General features: G+C 44.0%; 1 protein-coding gene across 17 annotated transcripts in view; it reads left to right on the top strand.

Moving 5' to 3' along the window:
* The window catches only part of SOX6 (SRY-box transcription factor 6), a 605,164-nt gene that overhangs the window by 251,069 nt on the left and 335,596 nt on the right, over positions 1 to 18,499 (top strand). The window contains exon 1 of one of the 17 annotated variants that reach the window (XM_068260634.1): positions 1,279 to 1,417. The exons of the other annotated variants lie outside the window; for them this stretch is intronic. Within the exon in view, the coding sequence (XP_068116735.1) occupies positions 1,383 to 1,417 (35 nt within the window). The 5' untranslated portion in view covers positions 1,279 to 1,382. Of the gene's footprint in view, positions 1 to 1,278; positions 1,418 to 18,499 lie in introns of those variants that run through there. 17 annotated transcript variants of the gene reach the window in all.

Genomic DNA, 18,499 nt, shown 5'->3' with positions numbered 1-18,499 from the left:
CATTGTACACTTGTGTGAGGGATTATAAGCGGTTGTACAGTTACACAATATGAGGCCAGCATTGTACACTTGTGTGAGGGATTATAAGCGGTTGTACAGTTGTGTTACACAATATGAGGTCAGCATTGTACACTTGTGACCTGTGTGAGGGGTTATAAGCGGTTGTACAGTTGTTACACAATATGAGGCCAGCATTGTACACTTGTGTGAGGGGTTATAAGCGGTAGCATTCTACACTTGTGTGAGGGGTTATAAGCGGTTGTACAATTGTGTTACACAATATGAGGCCAGCATTGTACACTTGTGTGAGGGATTATAAGCGGTTGTGCAGTTGTGTTACACAATATGAGGTCAGCATTGTACACTTGTGGCCTGTGTGAGGGGTTATAAGCGGTTGTACAATTCTGTTGCACAATATGAGGCCAGCATTGTACACTTGTGTGAGGGGTTATAAGCGGTTGTACAATTCTGTTACACAATATGAGGCCAGCATTGTACACTTGTGGCTTGTATTAAGGGTGAACAGTTGTGTTACACAATATGAGGCCAGCATTGTACACTTGTGGCCTGTGTGAGTGGTGAACAGTTGTGTTACACAATATGAGGCCAGCATTGTACACTTGTGGCTCGTATGAGAGGTTATAAGCGGTTGTACAGTTGTGTTACACAATACGAGCCTAGCATTGTACACTTGTGGCTTGTGTGAGGGGTGAACAGTTGTGTTACACAATATGAGGCCAGCATTGTACACTTGTGGCCTGTGTGAGGGGTTATAAGCAGTTGTACAGTTGTGTTACACAATACGAGCCTAGCATTGTACACTTGTGGCTTGTGTGAAGGGTGAACAGTTGTGTTACACAATATGAGGCCAGCATTGTACACTTGTGTGAGGGGTGATAAGCAGTTGTACAGTTGTATTACACAATATGAGGCCAGCATTGTACACTTTTGTGAGGAGTTATAAGCGGTTGTACAATTGTGTTACACAATATGAGGCCAGCATTGTACACTTGTGGCTCGTATGAGAGGTTATAAGCGGTTGTACAGTTGTATTACACAATATAAGCCCAGCATTGTACACTTGTGGCTTGTATAAAGGGTGAACAGTTGTGTTACACAATATAAGCCCAGCATTGTACACTTGTGTGAGGGGTTATAAGCGGTTGTACAGTTGTGTTATTTGATCCCGGTATACAGGCCAGCTGGTCATACAAGGATTGTGCAGCCTCTGCTCAGCGGTGCAGTCCTGGCTTCAGATTCCAGACTGGGCAGAGCTGCTTCATACTGGCTGTCCGGGGTGTGAAGTCTGAGCAGTGAGCGGACGGGGGAAGCCTCGGAGTCACTGCAGGGGAGGCTGCGCTGGGTCTGTGGTGGAGGAGTGGATGGTGAGACATGGAGGCCAGTGCTGGCACTGCAGGTGAGGACCTATTCCGGGTGGTCTGTGGCCGCAAGACACTCTGCTTAGCCAAATATGTCTGCTGGGCCTAGTAGTGCTTCCTTTGTCCACTCTTGCAGCTGAACTTATGAGGTGGGAATTGCTTTTTGCTTTGCACGAAAACAGGCGATGGATATACGCACACACTCACACACACACACACACACACATATATATATATATATATATATATATATATATATATATATATATATATATATATATATATATATACATATATATATAGTAGTAAGAAGTGTGGGGTTGCTGATTGCTTTGGTGGGGTTGAAGAATGGGAGTTTGTTTATGAGAGGAGAAGCCAAGGACCCCCAGAGGTCACCCCTGATTTGTTGTATTTACAAAGCTCGGTCACTGTTGTCACCTAAACGTTCCCCCGTAGTGATCGGGTCCGGGAATCAAGGCCCTGGCTCCTGTTTTGGAAAATGACAGCTTTTACTAAAACTTTCCACCAATCATGGCTGGCAGATCTTCTGTTTTTGATGATGCTGTTTGGGGGTAGCTGCTTGGAATCGTCCTGATTGGCTGAAGGATTGCTGCAGAGTCACACTGAGGCCCAAATGCCAGAAATGTACGCAACATCTTGTCACTTCATTCCATAGATCACCAGTTCAGCCCTCAGCGAGCAAACAATGAGGAGAGTGAAGAATTCTGAACGGTTTTCTTTCCTAGGAGCACTTAATGTCCACTATTTATTTATTGGCGTGCTATGCTCTGAAGTGAGGAAAGTGTTGTTTGTCGGTGCCAGTACCTCCTCCCCATGCCTTCTCTACATCATTTGCTGTCCAATTTTTTAAAGTGCGCCTGAGAGGTAGATGGTGGCTGCCATGTTTATGGCACTGAAAATTAACTTTCATACAGCAAAATAAGAAGTGAAACAGCCTGGTTATTAATGGTTTACACTGTACATACACTTGTTTATCTCACCATGTCACATGTCGCCTTGGGTACGATATAAAGAATTCAAAAGCAAAAGATGTAGTTTTGTCATTCAAACCACACTTGTCCTATCTATCATCATTAGTTTCCCTTCATTTTAACATTTGAAAGTAAGAAATATATCATTTTAAATAATGGGAATAAAGTTTAGGGTCAACTAAACAGATTTTTCAGTAGACAAATACATATATTTACACAGATCTGCACATCAGTTGAAAGAGGGACAAATGAGGAAGAAAACAGATTAGGGACATGAAGAGCCACATATAGTGTAGTATGTACTGGTAGTTGAAATGAAGTATGATAGAGTAATAAGCTATACTCACAAAGCAGGGTTACCTCAAAGCCAACCACTGCATAGGCAGGTGGGGATATTAGACCTGACAACACTCAGGATTAAGAAGTCGCTCTCGTAGTTGAGGAAAAAAGGGGGTAACACCCCTCCACCAAGGGTAGACTTAATACGCCAAAAGAATAAACGTATCCAAAAAGTTTAAAACATGAGTAGGCAGTGGTGGACTTACCTCCTCCGAGCAGATACAAAAATTGCCAATGTGTCTGTCAAATACAACAAATTTATTTACATACTCTGGGGGACAGTGCAACGAGTTTCGCAGGTTTAATCCCGCTTTATCAGGCAATAACAATGGAGCAATAGCAAATGTGGTCAGTGGAAAAGCCAGGCACCTCTGTGACTATGTGAAGAGGCGCCTGGCTCTTCTACTGAATACATCTGCTATTATAATGAGGAAGAAAGAGGGACAGAGGAACATGGCTCCCAAAGAGCGACTGACCCTATAGCTTAGGTGAGCCTGAAGGCAGCAGGTGTACCACTGAGTTACAGAGTCAAGAGTTTGCTTTGCTGGTCTAGGCAGGGTTTGTCTGTCCTGTGTGGATGTCTACCTGCAGTGTGGTGTCATCTGATCTCAGAGCAGAACAGTAACAGTTGACCTTGACTTGATTCTCACTTTTTTTGACAAGTTTAAAAAAAAAATATTAAAGAGAGAACGTAACCAAGAATTGAACTTCATCCCAATCAGTAGCTGATACCCCCTTTCCCATGAGAAATATTTTCCTTTTTACAAATGGATCATCAGGGGGCTCTGTATGGCTGATATTGTGGTGAACCCCCTCCCACAGTGTGATGTCAGGACTATGGTTCTGACATCACACTGTGGGAACCTTGTTTAATCGTGGGAAGTAACAGCTGTTTCCAACTGCCCAAGAAGCAAGCAGCATCTCCTTCCACTGACATCACCTGCCAGCAGTAAATATGTCACCATGTGATAAATGTCAAAATGTAAATCAGGGAGAGGAAAGATTTTACAATGGGCAAACCCTGACTAAATCATTTATACATAATTATTGTAAAAATTAAACACTTTTTTTTTTATTACATTAGTTTCACTGGAGTTCCTCTTTAACCCTATTTTATTTTTGAGGGCTGGCAATAATGTTTGAAAAAAATAAAATAAATAATAACCATGTAAGTTCACTTTCACCGCAAGTAGCATGCAGCGTTTGTCACGTGTTGCGATGTCATCGATCTATCGGAACTCCCGTAAAAATAATGCTGTGATACAGAGACGATGAGTGGCGGCAGAGGGGTTAATGGGAGATGAGACGATGGAATTTAATGGAAAGGGACGCAGGCTCGGCAATTGTCGAATTCTACAAAGAGCCGCTGCAATTCTCTTTCTAGCAGATAATGGCGCGGGGCGCTAAATAATGGATACCTCCCCCAGGAGTGGCGACAAATTATTTTCAGGAACTCCGGCTCCCTCCAGTTTTTTCTCTTTTCTTTTTTTTTTTCGGTGGGAATAATGCTCCAGATAATGGCGGGGACTGACGGTTCAGTCATTTAGTATTCATTCGCAGGCGCGTTGTAAATTATGGAGTGCTGATCGCTCATGTGAAGTGCTGCGGCCCTTGTCTGTTGCTTGTCGGAGGGACTCCTGGGGGACGCTGTGTCCGTATAACACAGAATATTGTATTTTGTGATCACCGCCGAGATGTAGGCCGCCGATATCACTCAGCTCCGCTCTCCTTGTCTTTCCGCTTTACGGACAAATAGGCAAAATCATTCAACAAGTCAGAGGCGCGGGACTGCAATTGTTCTGTTGTTAGATCCCGCTGTGTTGTTTGTGCACGTCGGGGCCGCGGGATGTAAACTGTGTTGTAGCATTACTAGCTTAATCTGCGCCCGCGTAAATGTCTTTTGTTATGTTTTTGGGACACCAGTGGTGAGGTCTCTGCGTTCCTGGGTTCCCAGTTCTGCTTACCTGTTGCATGTATTCGGTCTCCCCTTGCTGTAGTTTGGGGAGGATGGGTGTTGGCATCTCTGCCACTTGAGATCCCAGCTCTGCACACTTGCTCCACTTATTCCTAGTGGCTACTGCTTTCTTACATAGCCACTGATTTACACATGGTCAGAATCCCTTTCTGTGATCTCATATGACTGATGCTCCACCTGCAATGCATACAGCCAGTTGGGGATTAGTGGATATGTGTTGGCAGTTGTAACATCTGGCAGTATGGGTCATATGTGAACATAATGAGGGATGCTGAAAGCTGTGTGAATGAGGGGTTGTGTTATAGCAGTGGCAAGCATCGGCAGCTTGAAGCCAGCCTGGGTCATATCAGATAATAGAGAGAGGTCTGCTGAGAGATGTGTGAATTAGTGATTGCAGCTGCATGCAATAACCACAGCAATAACGCCTCTTGAAGTAATCCAGTCGAGCTTCAGGGCCGGATTTCTGGAAAGGCCACAAAGGCCCTGGGCATTGGGCAGCAGCTGGCTGAGGGGCGGCTGGACATGGAAGAGATATTGCCCAAATGGAATACAGAGGTTGCAAATAAGGAAACCTAAAGAACGAGCTACAGCTCAAGGGATTTGTGTATAATTAAAGGGGTCTGCAGTACATGAATAATAGACATGGAAGAGGGGGCTGCACAAGGAATAGGAGCGCTGTGCTGCATATGGAAGGGGAGATGCAAGAAAGTTGGTCTAGGAGGCGCAGAAACCATAAATCTGGCCTTGTCCTGCTTAGATTTAAGATTGAAAAGATGAAGTGTAAGGCCAATACTGCACATGTGCAACAAATACTGCTTCCATGTCAAAGTTCACAACCCAAGGGGGGGGGGGCCTAGTTCAGGCCGGATTACAACGGAGGATGCAGTCCCCCTCATGGCAGAATTCTAGCGGCCAATGTGTTTGTGTTAACGTAAGGTGTTTCACCTCGGAACTCCTTTGTCTCAAACCTTTCAATTGGTGCCATGGGTTCTATACTGGAGCTGTTTGGGCCAAGCGATCTTCCCGAATTTCCGCTGTTCCTTCCAGTACCATAGCATTTGTGACTCTAGCTTCTCAAAGCAAGTACATTGAGATTTCCATGCTTTGGCAATGGCCTGCTTAGCAGCTACAAAGACAAACTTTGCTAGCCTTTTCTGGTGCTTAGTAAATCTTTCTATCGGGAAATGTAAAAGCCTGAATTTGGGGTCCAATGAAACAGAGCTCCCAAATAAAGAACGCAGGTACCCAGGATCAGCATAATAGTATATGATGATGGGACTATCTTTCATACCATGTCCCAATTATCCAGGTGCTCAACTACTCGCAGATCAGATTCCTACCTAAGGACATGCCGGTAACTGTGCCTAGAGCTCTACAGGGGAGTACATTAAAACCCTTGCTGAACCTTCTCTGCGGTCCTTGCTATGATCTGACATGACCCAGGGGAGTGATCCACCTGAAAGGACAAAAAAATCAATCTAATGCTGTAAAGAAACAAATTTTGTTTGCTTCAACTATTTTCTCTACAAACCAGCAATTAGATCCCGGAAACAAAAAATCATGCGCAACTTGCGATTTTTCAAAAATGGGATCGCCGCACATGTGATGTAGGCCAGTGGCATTCTATATATATATATATATTTATTTTTTTTTAGACGTTCATATGCAAATTTGCATTCACGGTATTTCTGCATTGACAGCTTTGCTTTTTTTTCTGTGTGTGAGGTGTGATCCGTGTTTCGATACAAGTCAATGTGAATGCAGAAAATGTTCATACAATTTGCATATTGCTTTAAAATTAGCATTTTGATTTTGAACTTAATTAGATGGATTTTTGTGTAAATTAAGTTCATCGCTCTCCACCATGAACAAAAATGCAATGTTAAATTTTGCATACAAATGTACAGTATATAAAGGTAATCTTAAGTGATGTGTTGAAGTGCAATTTAACTTACCTGGGGCTTCTTTCAGGCCCCTGTAGTCCTGCAGGTCCCACCCCATCCTCCTGGTCCCCTCGGTGGTACTGCCATCACTCCAAACACTTTCCTGGGGCTGAGAGCATTCTGCTCATGTGCAGTTTGTAAACCTTGCAGCTACACATGTGCAGAACTCTCACCACGGCATGAGCGTAAACGGACCAATCGGTGGCGGACCAGGAGGACAGCGAGGGACCAAAAGTACTACAGGGGGCTAGAAGAATCCTCAGGTAAGTAACTTAAAGGACCACTGTAGCGGAAAAAAGTAAGCAGTTAAAATCTGTCAGAACTGACAAGTTTTGGACTAGTCAATCTCCTAGTGAATGGCGGTTGCCAAGTCTAACTGCCAAAATAGGAATATACTAACCAGCCTCCTTACTCGCACAATATTTTGGTAGTTAGACTTAGCAAATAAGTTCGGGAAATTCAGATAAGTTCAGGAAATGCTTTTGAACACAAAGAAAACTCTGAGAATCCCCCATGAGGAGATGGACTAGTCAAAAACCTGTCCGTTCCGACAGGTTTTAACTGCTTACTTTTTACGCTGTAGTGGTCCTTTAGGTAATCTAAGATTTTCTTTAAAAATTGCAAAAAAAAACCCCAAACAAAACAAATGCAGAATCGTGCATGCAGAAGAATCGCATGCATATGCATGTGAAGACAAGTGTGAACTCTTGTCCTCCAATGCTCTCCCTCCTGGTGGAACTCCCGTCCGCTATGCTCTGTGCTGCCTCTACACTGACACAATGTAACACGTAGCCGGCTGGAACATGTGCGCATTGATGAGCTGTTTGCGCTCTCAGCGTTACTCTGCAGTGAATTGGCGCCGGGCCACCCCCCTCGCCCCGTGGTCAGCAGATAATCACCCCCTATTTACAGAGGAACAGAGGTGAAGTCTCTCCTGCCTCATTATATGCAGCGTGTAATCTCCAAACTTCACTCTGAATTTTGATTTTCAATTAACACTCCCAATTTGGAGATAATTTTCTATTTATTATAATTGCAGGAAATAATTTATTGCCTGATTAAGGCCCAGCCATCCCCGTCTTCCTTTAAGCAAACAGCGTTGAACAAGCCGCCTTTTAGGCCCGGGTCGGGATTTGTGTATTTGTACAGCTGCGGGTTAATTGGAGCCATTGTTTATGGATGGCGGTGGAGGATTCCCAGAGATGTGATTCCTATCGGGGGACTCTGTCACAATCCATCCATTCCTCAGAGAGAAGGAAATGTGCATTTAGTGAGACAGGTCAGCCAGTGTTCCTGCTACACAGCACAGTCTGACTTACTTGTTTAATGTGTGAGCTGACTGCTTTCCCTGTTATATCCATCTATTATTCACACTCTGCTGCTGTCTCTCCATTCCTCTCGCTTTCCCCCATTATTATTATTTTATATAGCACCAACATGTGCTATGGTGCTGTACCAAAGATGGGTTAAGGTGAAATGGGGCTCTAGGCAAGATAGTAGCTTTGGCTCATCCTTTCGCAATCTGAGGTGTGACAGGGGTCACAGAAAGTGTCAGCTGGGCCCCTTGACACCCATTATGCCCCAGGATTCTGCCTAGGTTGCCTTGTGGATACTTTTAAGGATGGGCGCCTATATTCTGTCTACTATGCTGCAAGGCAGTGTGTATTGACCTGAGGAAGCGGGCTGATACCTGTCAAGTGCATTGTTTATTTTGTGATTTGAAGAAATATTTTTCCAGTACTACTGGTGTCCTATCTTCCGGAGAGTTAAGAGATTACCTCTCTGTCCTATAATAAGTCCATAGAATACTATTTACACTTGGGCGCTTCTATCCTTACAAGTTTCTAGTTAAACTTCCTTTGGAGGCAATCGTTTTTTGCAAAACTACAAACCCAGGAGAGTGACCATCCAGCTTCCTACAGAACCTGGAAAACCGAGCGGGGGGGCGGGTAATTTCCCACTGATTTATACGGTGGTTGCCGGGATCTGCAACCCACTTTTGTGAGTATAGCTGTATATACTTACAATTCCCCACATTCTCCACGATACTGCACCATTGGGCTCCTGGCCTCTTTTTTACCTCGGTGTTCCTGAGTATGAGGTTACTACAAGGATCACCAAAATCCCTCTATTGCCTTGCGGATGATCCTGCTTGCCGGCATATCTTCCACATCAGCCTGAAGGAGAACCCATAATGCAACACTTCTTCAGGCCTCCCTGGATCTACTGAGGAAATTTGGTATTAATATATCATTATAATGTATGTTTTATTACTTTTCGATCTTTATTGTATTAATAAGGCCTGAGAAGGGTTGTCTAACCCAAAACAAACCGGCGTTGTGGCTTAAAAAGAATACAAGTCTATATTGTCAAAATTTATGGTGGTGCTCATTTGCCTGTTGTTGTCATTGGATGGATGAACTTTTCACAATTTAAGATTTACGGTGGTTTAATTTTTTTGCAGTTTTGAATATTCGATAAAATTTAGACTATTTTTGTTGGTTTCTGGAGCTTTACTTGCTTTTTTGATATCCTTGTAAAGAATTTGTGTGACTATTTAGTATAAGTGGAATACCACTAAGGATATACTTACTACATTAGCCTCCCATTATTTCTACATATCTAGCTTTATATTAGAAGCAGGAAGTCTGTATTGTTGTGTTTGTTCCAGCATAGCGGCCAAAGTGTGGGGAGGATATACTGTACAGCAAGAATCCTCATTCATTATATACATGTTTTAACATATAGGCAAGGACATAAGGAGAAATCAACATCATCATCTGGGAAGGATCCTGTTTGTCCAGGTCATGGTATAGCCCAGGGTGAGATTTACCATAAGGCACTGTAGGCACATGCCTATAAGCGCCTGATGAGGGAAAGGTGGCTCACTCCTGTCCCTAAGTGCCTCCCTCCCGCCTTACCTATGCAAACTCCAGAGCAGAGTGTAAATGAGAGGCTACTCACCCGGGTCTCTGCATTCCACTGTCCAGATCCCCCTCCAGTCGGGGGCACTGGCTCTAGCTACCTAATACTTGGGAGCACCTCTAGCTACTTAATACTGAGGATAGCTCAGGCTACCTAATACTATGGGGCACCTGTAGCTACCTATGATGGTCAAGGGACCTATAAGCTGCGTACTCACCGCTCGGCCCTGTTTGTCACATGGCACAGAAGCCCTGGGAGAGGAGACCCAGGGAAGGGTGCCACAACATGGGGGTAGGCACACTGGTAAAAGGGAGAGTTAGCTCTGCTACCAACACTTTGCGCCAATTGAGATATATCTTCTGTACAGCATGATCGACCAATACCGCCAATTTGGGTCGAAAAACGAATGACCAGCCATTGTTTGCGGCATCAGTTTCTAGCAGGAAAAATCGATGTGTTTGGCCACCTTACGTCACAACCAAACTATATTTAGTGAGTCTGTATGGGGTGATGCACCTGGACATTGGCCTTTGTGGCGGTTCTGCTGATGGTGATACTTGGTTAGCGGTGGAGGCCACGGCCAGGTCGCTGGTGGGGTTCAGTGTACAGATCCCTGGGATTCGGTATATAAGGGGGGAACGCACAGCACAGATGGGGGCAGCTGGAGCCCTGTTATTGTTTTGCGCTTGGCACTTGTGCTGCAGCTATTTATAAGTGTGTCACACGCAGCATGAAAACTACAGACGCTGCAGACACAATTAGCTTCCCCCCGAATCTTTATTCTAAATTTGGTGCTGGAAGTAGCGAGAGACAGAAGACAGAGAGAGTGAGAGACTGCTGACACCGGGATACCCGATACACCCCGCTATCCTCTTACTATTCACATTATTAACTCTCCTGGCCTCTGGAAAGTGAGTGGATCAATCGCACACACTCTGGGGATTATGTAGACATGGGCGTCTGTAGAAAGTGTAGCCGGCAGGCAGAGTGTGCTCAGAAACACAAAAGTGTGGGACGCTGGCAGAAACCAATTGTACTATCTGTTGCCTTTTACACTACTTTATCTGCTTCAGGGTGCCTCTATGCCAGTCAGTGTCATGAAGCTTTTCTTATACAGCACATTAGGCAGCATGGTGTGGTAGTGCTTAGCACTCTCGCCTTGCAGTGCTGGGTTCACCAACTGCAAGGAGTTTGTATGTTCTCCCCCCCGTGCCTGTGTGGGTTTCCTCCGGACACCCTGGTTTCCTCCCACATCCCAAAAAAACATACAGATAAGTTAATTGGCTTCCCCCTAAATTGGCCCTAGACTACAATACATACACTACATGATATAGACATATGACTATGGCAGGCATTAGATTGTGAGCCCCTCTGAGGGACAGTTAAGTGACAGGACAATATACTCTGTACAGCGCTGGGGAAGATGACGGCGCTATATAAATACTAAATAATAATCAGACTTGTTGTTTCAATTCCGGCTCAGTTTTGTAGCCTTAAGCTGGCCAGATCCATCTACCGATTTTGCAGCCCAGTCGACCATACAATTCAATAATATGATTGAATTGAATGAAAATCGGTGCTACTACATGTTCGCCTGAACGATGTTTCGATGGATTTCGGGCCGTGATCAGTGTAAGCACCGATCGAAAGTGCTGGAAGAACGTAGGTGTTCGATCAGGTGTGGCGGCAACAGTGTGCGATAAAACTGTAATATGCAACACACCCCCAGCTGCTGTCCCTTCAAGTGTTAAATGCCCCCCGGTGCTCGTGCTCTGTAAATTCTCATCTGTCCACTGGTGCAACTCCGGCCTCCTATGCCATCACCCCGCGGAGACGGCAGTGATGGTGGAGAAGGCCAGGAGTAAGGCCAGGGGACTGATGAGAATTTACAGGGCACAGGGGGACGGCCAGACAGGCGGCAGAGGTGGGGTCACTACGCCGATTCCTTAGCCTGAATTCTATCAGAAATCGGTCTGTGGCGTGTGGGCAGGCAACAGATTTGATCAAAGAGAGATCTGTCTGTTGGACGATCTGCCTGTGATGTATTGTATGAGCACCGCGGGTCCTAATGATCGTTTCAAAACCCAAGATGTGCTATTTCTAATTATATTAACCACAGCACTGTTTAAAAGGCAGAAGTAAGAAAGCATTGTAGTTACTCACCCCTTATTATAAAGCCCCACCCCTCTCAGACTAATAATAGAGGTAAGGTGGCGGAAAACAACTTTTTTTTCCTGACAAATAAAGGAGTCTGTGACTACAAAGGGCAAAAAAATGGAACAAAATGCATTATATGAATGTAAACGAACCCCTTTCCTACTAAGGCTTTTTCATAAAGAACAACTTGTCTTTTTTAAAAAAAAACTGTTACTAAGTTCAAAGTTATAAGTCTAATTTTCTCAGCAGGCAGTGAGAGAACATAAGGGTTGCATTTAATACAATACAATACAATAACATTTGTAAAGCGCTTTTCTCCCATAGGACTCAAAGCGCATAGTTGTGTCTAAGATCAACATTTAGAGTGGTGAATGTTATTTGTTTTTCTGTACAATAGTAATATAAAAAGTTGTACTGATTTCCCTGTAAATGCTTAAAGGGCAATTGAAGTGAGAGGGATATGGAGGCTGCCATATTTTTTCCTTTGAAACAATACCAGTTGCCTGGCTGTCCTGCTGATCTTCTGCCTCGCCTTCTAAATACTTTTAGCCATAGACCCTGAACAAGCATGCAGCAGATCAGGTGTTTCTGACATTTTTCTCAAATATAACAAGATTAGCTGCATGCTTGTTTCTGGTGTGATAAATATGGCAGCCTCCATATACCTCTCACTTCAGTTGTCCTTTAAGGTGTATTTTTTGGCTGTATAAAGTTGTATCCTATAGACGGTTTCCTGTTTTTACAAAGTGTATTCATGGCTGAATAAAAGATTTACTGATTCAATTTTGGTTGCGTTTGTTTTATTCAAACTTCTTTGTTATATTAAAAAAACAATGCATGTTTTCCCCCCATCTTTTTGTTTAGGGTCCTTCCACACTGTGTACGCTGCAACACAACAGAGCCAAAAAGTCACATCGCGCATTTGGCGTACAGTGCGTACCATTCAGTGAAGCATGCAGTACAATGATGTTATGCTTCACGGCCCCTGTAAACACACGTTGTCCAGAAAAAGCTCAGCATGCTGTGCATTACTCCGTCGAAACAAGCTGCACCCAATGTGAACGTACCATTGAAGTATCATTGCATCGTGTTGGGTTGCAATGATATTGTCCGCTGCGACTGAGTGCAGCGGATTCAGTGTGAAAGGACCCTGAAAAGAAACTGGTGCTCTTAATACCGAAGCTTTGTCTGGGTTCAAAGTGGTTTAGGCCGGTTAACTGAGATTCTGCTGGGTTGGAGAACTATGGACTACACTAGTGAGGCAAGATACCTAATCTGGATTTATTGGAAAATACAGGCTGTCAGGGGAAATCATTTTCAACCCTCATTTGGGGCATAGCAGTCCCCAGTGAGGAATGCTAAAAAGCCAGTCACACAGGCGTCACCCTCACTCCACTGTCTATATAAAATCCTAAAAGGTTCTGGGCGCCCTATTGTTAATTGCAGAAGCGCTTTTGACTCTGCCAGCAGTAGAACGCATGAGCTTCCCCAGAGGATGAAATCTACGTAGTCACTGGGCTTCACCAGAGTCTCTTGCAAAGGCTGTTAGTTCACTATTTATAGTGGGCAGTAAGTTACTCTACTGCTAGTGACTACCATGTTGTGTCATCTGGGAATGCCCCACCTGACACAACTACAACAGGAGACACTGTAAAGAAGAGTTATTTCTGATTGTAGCAGGTACAGGCTGGTGATCGCTATTCAAAGCCAAAGGCCAAGTTCAGTTCAAACAGATAACTGGCATAGTAAAGGTCACAAGTCCAGTCCAGGACAGACTGATACCTGGCATAGTAAAGGTCACAAGTCCAGTCCAGGACAGACTGATACCTGGCATAGCAATGGCAACAGGTCAAGGTCAGGACTGACGGATGACAGGCATAGTCAAGGTCACAGGCCAAGATCAGGACAAACTGATAACTGGCATAGTAAAGGTCACAGGCCAAGTTCAGGACAGACTGATAACTGGCATAGTAAAGGTCACAGGCCAAGTTCAGGACAGACTGATAACTGGCATAGTAAAGGTCACAGGCCGGTTCAGGACAGACAGATAAGTAGTGTTGCCGAAGTCAAAGGGCCAAGATAAAAAAGGCAGATCAAATCAAGGATAAGTCAGATCAGAATGAGGAAGCAGGTCAGGAGTGGCTAAGCAAGTCAAGGAGCACACTAGGTACATGGTAAGGCACACCCAGAGCAATCAGCGTTGAGTGATTATGAGGGAGGTTATTTATAATGGAATGACTGTTTGGCAAGTCTTTAGGCTTGATTCACTAAACCATGATAACTCATATCACGGCCATGCTAGCGTTTTCACGTGCAATTTCGAGTTTTGCGAATTGAAATTGCGCGCGAACATTCGTGAAATTGCGTTAGAAAACGCTGGTGCGGCCGTGATATGAGTTAGCATGGTTTAGTGAATCAAGCCCTTTGTGTGCTGCGCATGCCGATTCCAAAACCATATGCGTGTGCATACAAGGCCTTATGCCATGCTGGACATATGTGCCCATCAACCGACAGCCCTCACTGCTTGTGTGCAGATTCATATGGAGTATGACACCAATGCTACCAGAAAGGCACTGTGGAGGGTTTCTCCTGCCATGGAGGACGCTGTGGTTATTGTGTCTTACCACAGAGGACGCTTTAGCAATCCTCTTCCACCTTAAGGGACACTGCCATTGAAGACACTGTAGTGGCCATCCCCTGCCACAGAAAAAACTTTTATAGTAATCTTCTGCCACAGAGGACACTGTAATGACCACTTCCTGCCACAGAGGACGCTGTAATGTGGCCATCTCCTGCCACACAGAATACTGTAATGCCCACTCCTACCAAAGAGGACATTGTAGTGCCACAGAGGATGCTGTAATGGCCACCTTCTGCCACACAATACGCTGTAATGTGGCCATCTCCTGCCACATAGAATACTGTAATGCCCACTCCTACCAAAGAGGACATTGTAGTACCACAGAGGACGCTGTAATGGCCACCTTCTGCCACACAATACGCTGTAATGTGGCCATCTCCTGCCACATAGAATACTGTAATGCCCACTCCTGCCAAAGAGGACATTGTAGTGCCACAGAGGACGCTGTAATGACCACTTCCTGCCACAGAGGATGCTGTCATGTGGCCATATCCTGCCACAGAGGAAGCCGTAATGCCCACTCCTGCCACAGAGGACATTGCAGTGCCACAGAGGACACTGTATTGACCACTTCCTGCCACAGAGGATGTTGTATTGTGGCCATATCCTGCCACAGAGGATGCCGTAATGCCCACTCCTGCCACAGAGGGCATTGTAATGCCACAGAGGATGCTGTAATTCAATATTTCCTGCTACTGATGATGGTATATTGGCCATCTCCTGCCACTGAGGATGGTGTAATGGCCACAGTCTGTCACAGAGGATGTTGTAATAGTTATCTCCAGCCACAGAGGACGCTGTAATGGCCATTCCCTACCACAAACAATGTTGTAGCAGTTGTCTCCTACCATAGTGAATGCTGTAACAGTCCTCCCCCCTCTCCTGATACCGTCAGCACTCTGTCTTGTGAATATATTGAGCCGTACAGCAGGGAATTCCTAGATATCGTTGTTGAACGGCTGCCAATGACCACAATGCATGAATTTCAGCTATTTCGCTGGAATTGTTCCGCTCCGCAGCTGGTTTCAGTTCTCTTGACAGGTTTTTAAGTTCCCTTTAGACAAGTTATATCACATCCCATTAAGAACACAAACTCTCAGGCCATAATTTGCTAACAAAAGTATTTGCCGACAATCTGTAGGGAAATCGCATCTCTTTTCCTCGCTGCTTCTACGGGAGCCGCTGCTGATCTCCGCCACAATAAGTTATTGTCGGAGGGGGAATGGGGACATTTAATCCCATTTACCTCTCTGACAAGCTGGGCTGTACCGGAGGCAAGGAGCACATTACTGGTGTTGTCTTCATCTTTACCGGGGGTGGATTGGGGGGGGGGGGGGGACATACAATGTCTGCAACTTATACTCTGCGTCCCACCAATTGTATGCTGGGTGTTACTTGTCAAAGATGGAGGCCTGGAGCAGTGAGGACATGGGTTAGGCTGCTGTATGATCAAATAAGTTATGCCAGTACTGCCAAAAGCATTTTATCATGATTAATATATATACTCACCCATCATGGCACCAGTGATTCATACTAGCCCGTCCCTTGTAACCTGGAAACAAATACTCAGAATTGCCATAAAGCATTTAGGCAGATTACCAAATTTTGCCACCTCTGCTCCCCTCCCTCCTGCCAGTCCAATACCTATTGTAGACAAAAAAATCATCATTATGTGACCTTAAAGTGGGATAACACTCTGACCATAACATTCAATGAAATGTTTTTTCCTACTTTTTTTTTAGTTATTTAAGTAATATTGTCTGTGTAAACATTACAAAGTATAGTTTACCTGCTCTGAAAGCTGCCATTGCATTATATTGCAGTATTTGCATAGCTGATGTATTTTTATATTAAAAAGCTATCTGGTTATCACTTCTCAGCTCTTTCTGCTTCTCATCTCACTACAGCAGCTCAGTTTCGGCAGTTTGATAATGTTTACCAAATGTATCTGGTAAAGGAATGTAAACAAAAGATAATGTTATCACTTTTCCAATGTGGCGAGAAGCTGCCCACTGAAGCAAGGAGCTTTCCACTGAAGAACAAAGTGCTGTGTTTAACTTTTTGAATGCTGTGCTGCTACTTTTTTGTGGTAGTACATTTTATGCTGTAAATAATCATTAGAGCAAAGAGGAAATGTTGAGTTTCATACCACTTTAAAGAGGAACTGTAGTGACATATAGTAGAATGCAGTAAATTATTTGTAGTATTCTTCTTGGTTTCAGCATCAGAAACACTTCCTATATCTATATATTGCTGTATATTGGTATGTAGCTCCACCCTTCCAGTCATCCTTAGCCTTGGTTGTTTAGCTATGCGGCATTCTCTTTACAGAACATTCTGGGAGACGAGGCATTATTTTCACTGGCTTTGGAATTCTCAGAAACCAACCTTTCGGCAGATCTGCACCTGACACGGCACCTGTGATAATTTTCAGAATATAAATCAGGGAGAGGAAATATTTTACAATGGGCAAACACTGACTAAATTAATTAATTTTGTAAAAATAAAAAATATTCATGATGTTTTTTTCACTGCAATTCCTCTTTAAAGTGGACCTGCACTCTAGCACAGTACAGAAGGAAAACAGAGAGTAATGCACCCTGTATGCATTTAGAGAGTTTACTCTGTTTAATCCTTCCTCTTAGTATTAGTGTTAGTGTTATGCAGAGGAGGGGGCGTTAGTGTTAAGGTGGCCACTAACTGTCCAATTTGAAGTGAAAAATGGTTCGAGCGATTAGAAATTCTGATTGGATGTAAATAATCTCAGTTGATGGGCACAATCGATTATGAACGATCAAGTTCACCGATTGGCTTTTTATCAAACCAAAATTTAGATTTTCTTGTTTGTAGTGATAGGAAGCAAAGATTGGTTCGTTGATGGTGTAGTGATCGATTTCACTTTGGATCAGGCTTTTCTGATCGCTCAAATGATTTTTCACTAGAAATTGGATCGTTAGTGGCCACCTTTAGGCAGAGGAGAGGGAGGTGAAGGTTAGTATTAGGCATTGGCTGGGAAATTTGGGAACTAGGCCACGCAAAAAAAACAGATCAGCAATCAACCTCATCTGCTCTGACTAGTGAGTCACTTTCCATGAACAGGCCCCGCCCATCACCCGCAGCACAGACTTCTTACTCCAACCAGTGGTGTCTGCGAGTCACTTCCTGTGAACAGGCCCCGCCCATCACCCGCAGCACAGACGTCTTACTCCAACCAGTGGCGTCTGCGAGTCACTTCCTGTGAACAGGCCCCGCCCATCACCCGCAGCACGGACGTCTTACTCCAATGCATGGCTTTTGCCAAATGTTGGAGAACAATGGAAGTAAAATTAGGAAATCGTCAAAAAATGTCATTACATTAAAGCAAAAAAAAAAAAAAAAATTAAAATTCTAAACTGTTTCTCATCCCATCGCTGGCGGCACAAAAAAAGAGATGAAATTTGATTGTCATGTAATTAAATCTGAATATTTTTTTTTATATATTTTTTTTTATTTGTCTGCTCATTAATTGTGAGAATTGTAGGATTAGCTGTTAGATCCTATGTGAGACCTGCCTGACTTCTAACATTCAAACGGGGGTGTTTCATTTGGGAAAAAAAAAGAAACGTAATTATTTTCCTCTGCAGCTGATATTTCCAGCACTGTAATATTCATGAACCGCATGCTGCTTCCATTGTAAATGGAATTCTTACAGCTCTTATTGCAACAACCACTCTTTCAAAAAACAAAAAAAAAACTTCCTATATTAGTTTGTTGAAGGAGTGTCGGCAAGCAGCTGATTGGATAGCGGGTAAAGGAATAGTTTAAGCCTCCTGTCCTGTCTGCTGTGTGCATTTTACAAGAGGATGGAACGATATCAATTAACGGTTAATATTCAGAGTCTTTCCTGCCTCTCATATTCCTGCAGCTGCTCACATCGCACCTATTAACTCTTCTCCATAGAGGACTAGCAAAACTCTGCCAGCTTGGCTATAGGTGGAGTATTAAAGGAACAAGCTGCAAGTTTGTGAGGGTGGTGGGTGAGCAGGCAAAGAAAAGGAGACAGCGAGGAGAGAGGGAGGTATAAAGAGGTGGGAAAAAGTAAAAGTTAGGAGTAGGAAAGAGGAATGCTAGAGAGAAAGTGAGAAATAGTAGTGTAGTGTAGAAAGAGA

Source organism: Hyperolius riggenbachi, chromosome 11 (assembly GCF_040937935.1).
Source record: "Hyperolius riggenbachi isolate aHypRig1 chromosome 11, aHypRig1.pri, whole genome shotgun sequence".
Taxonomy (NCBI): domain Eukaryota; kingdom Metazoa; phylum Chordata; class Amphibia; order Anura; family Hyperoliidae; genus Hyperolius; species Hyperolius riggenbachi.
This window is presented reverse-complemented; position numbering and strand designations above follow the sequence as displayed.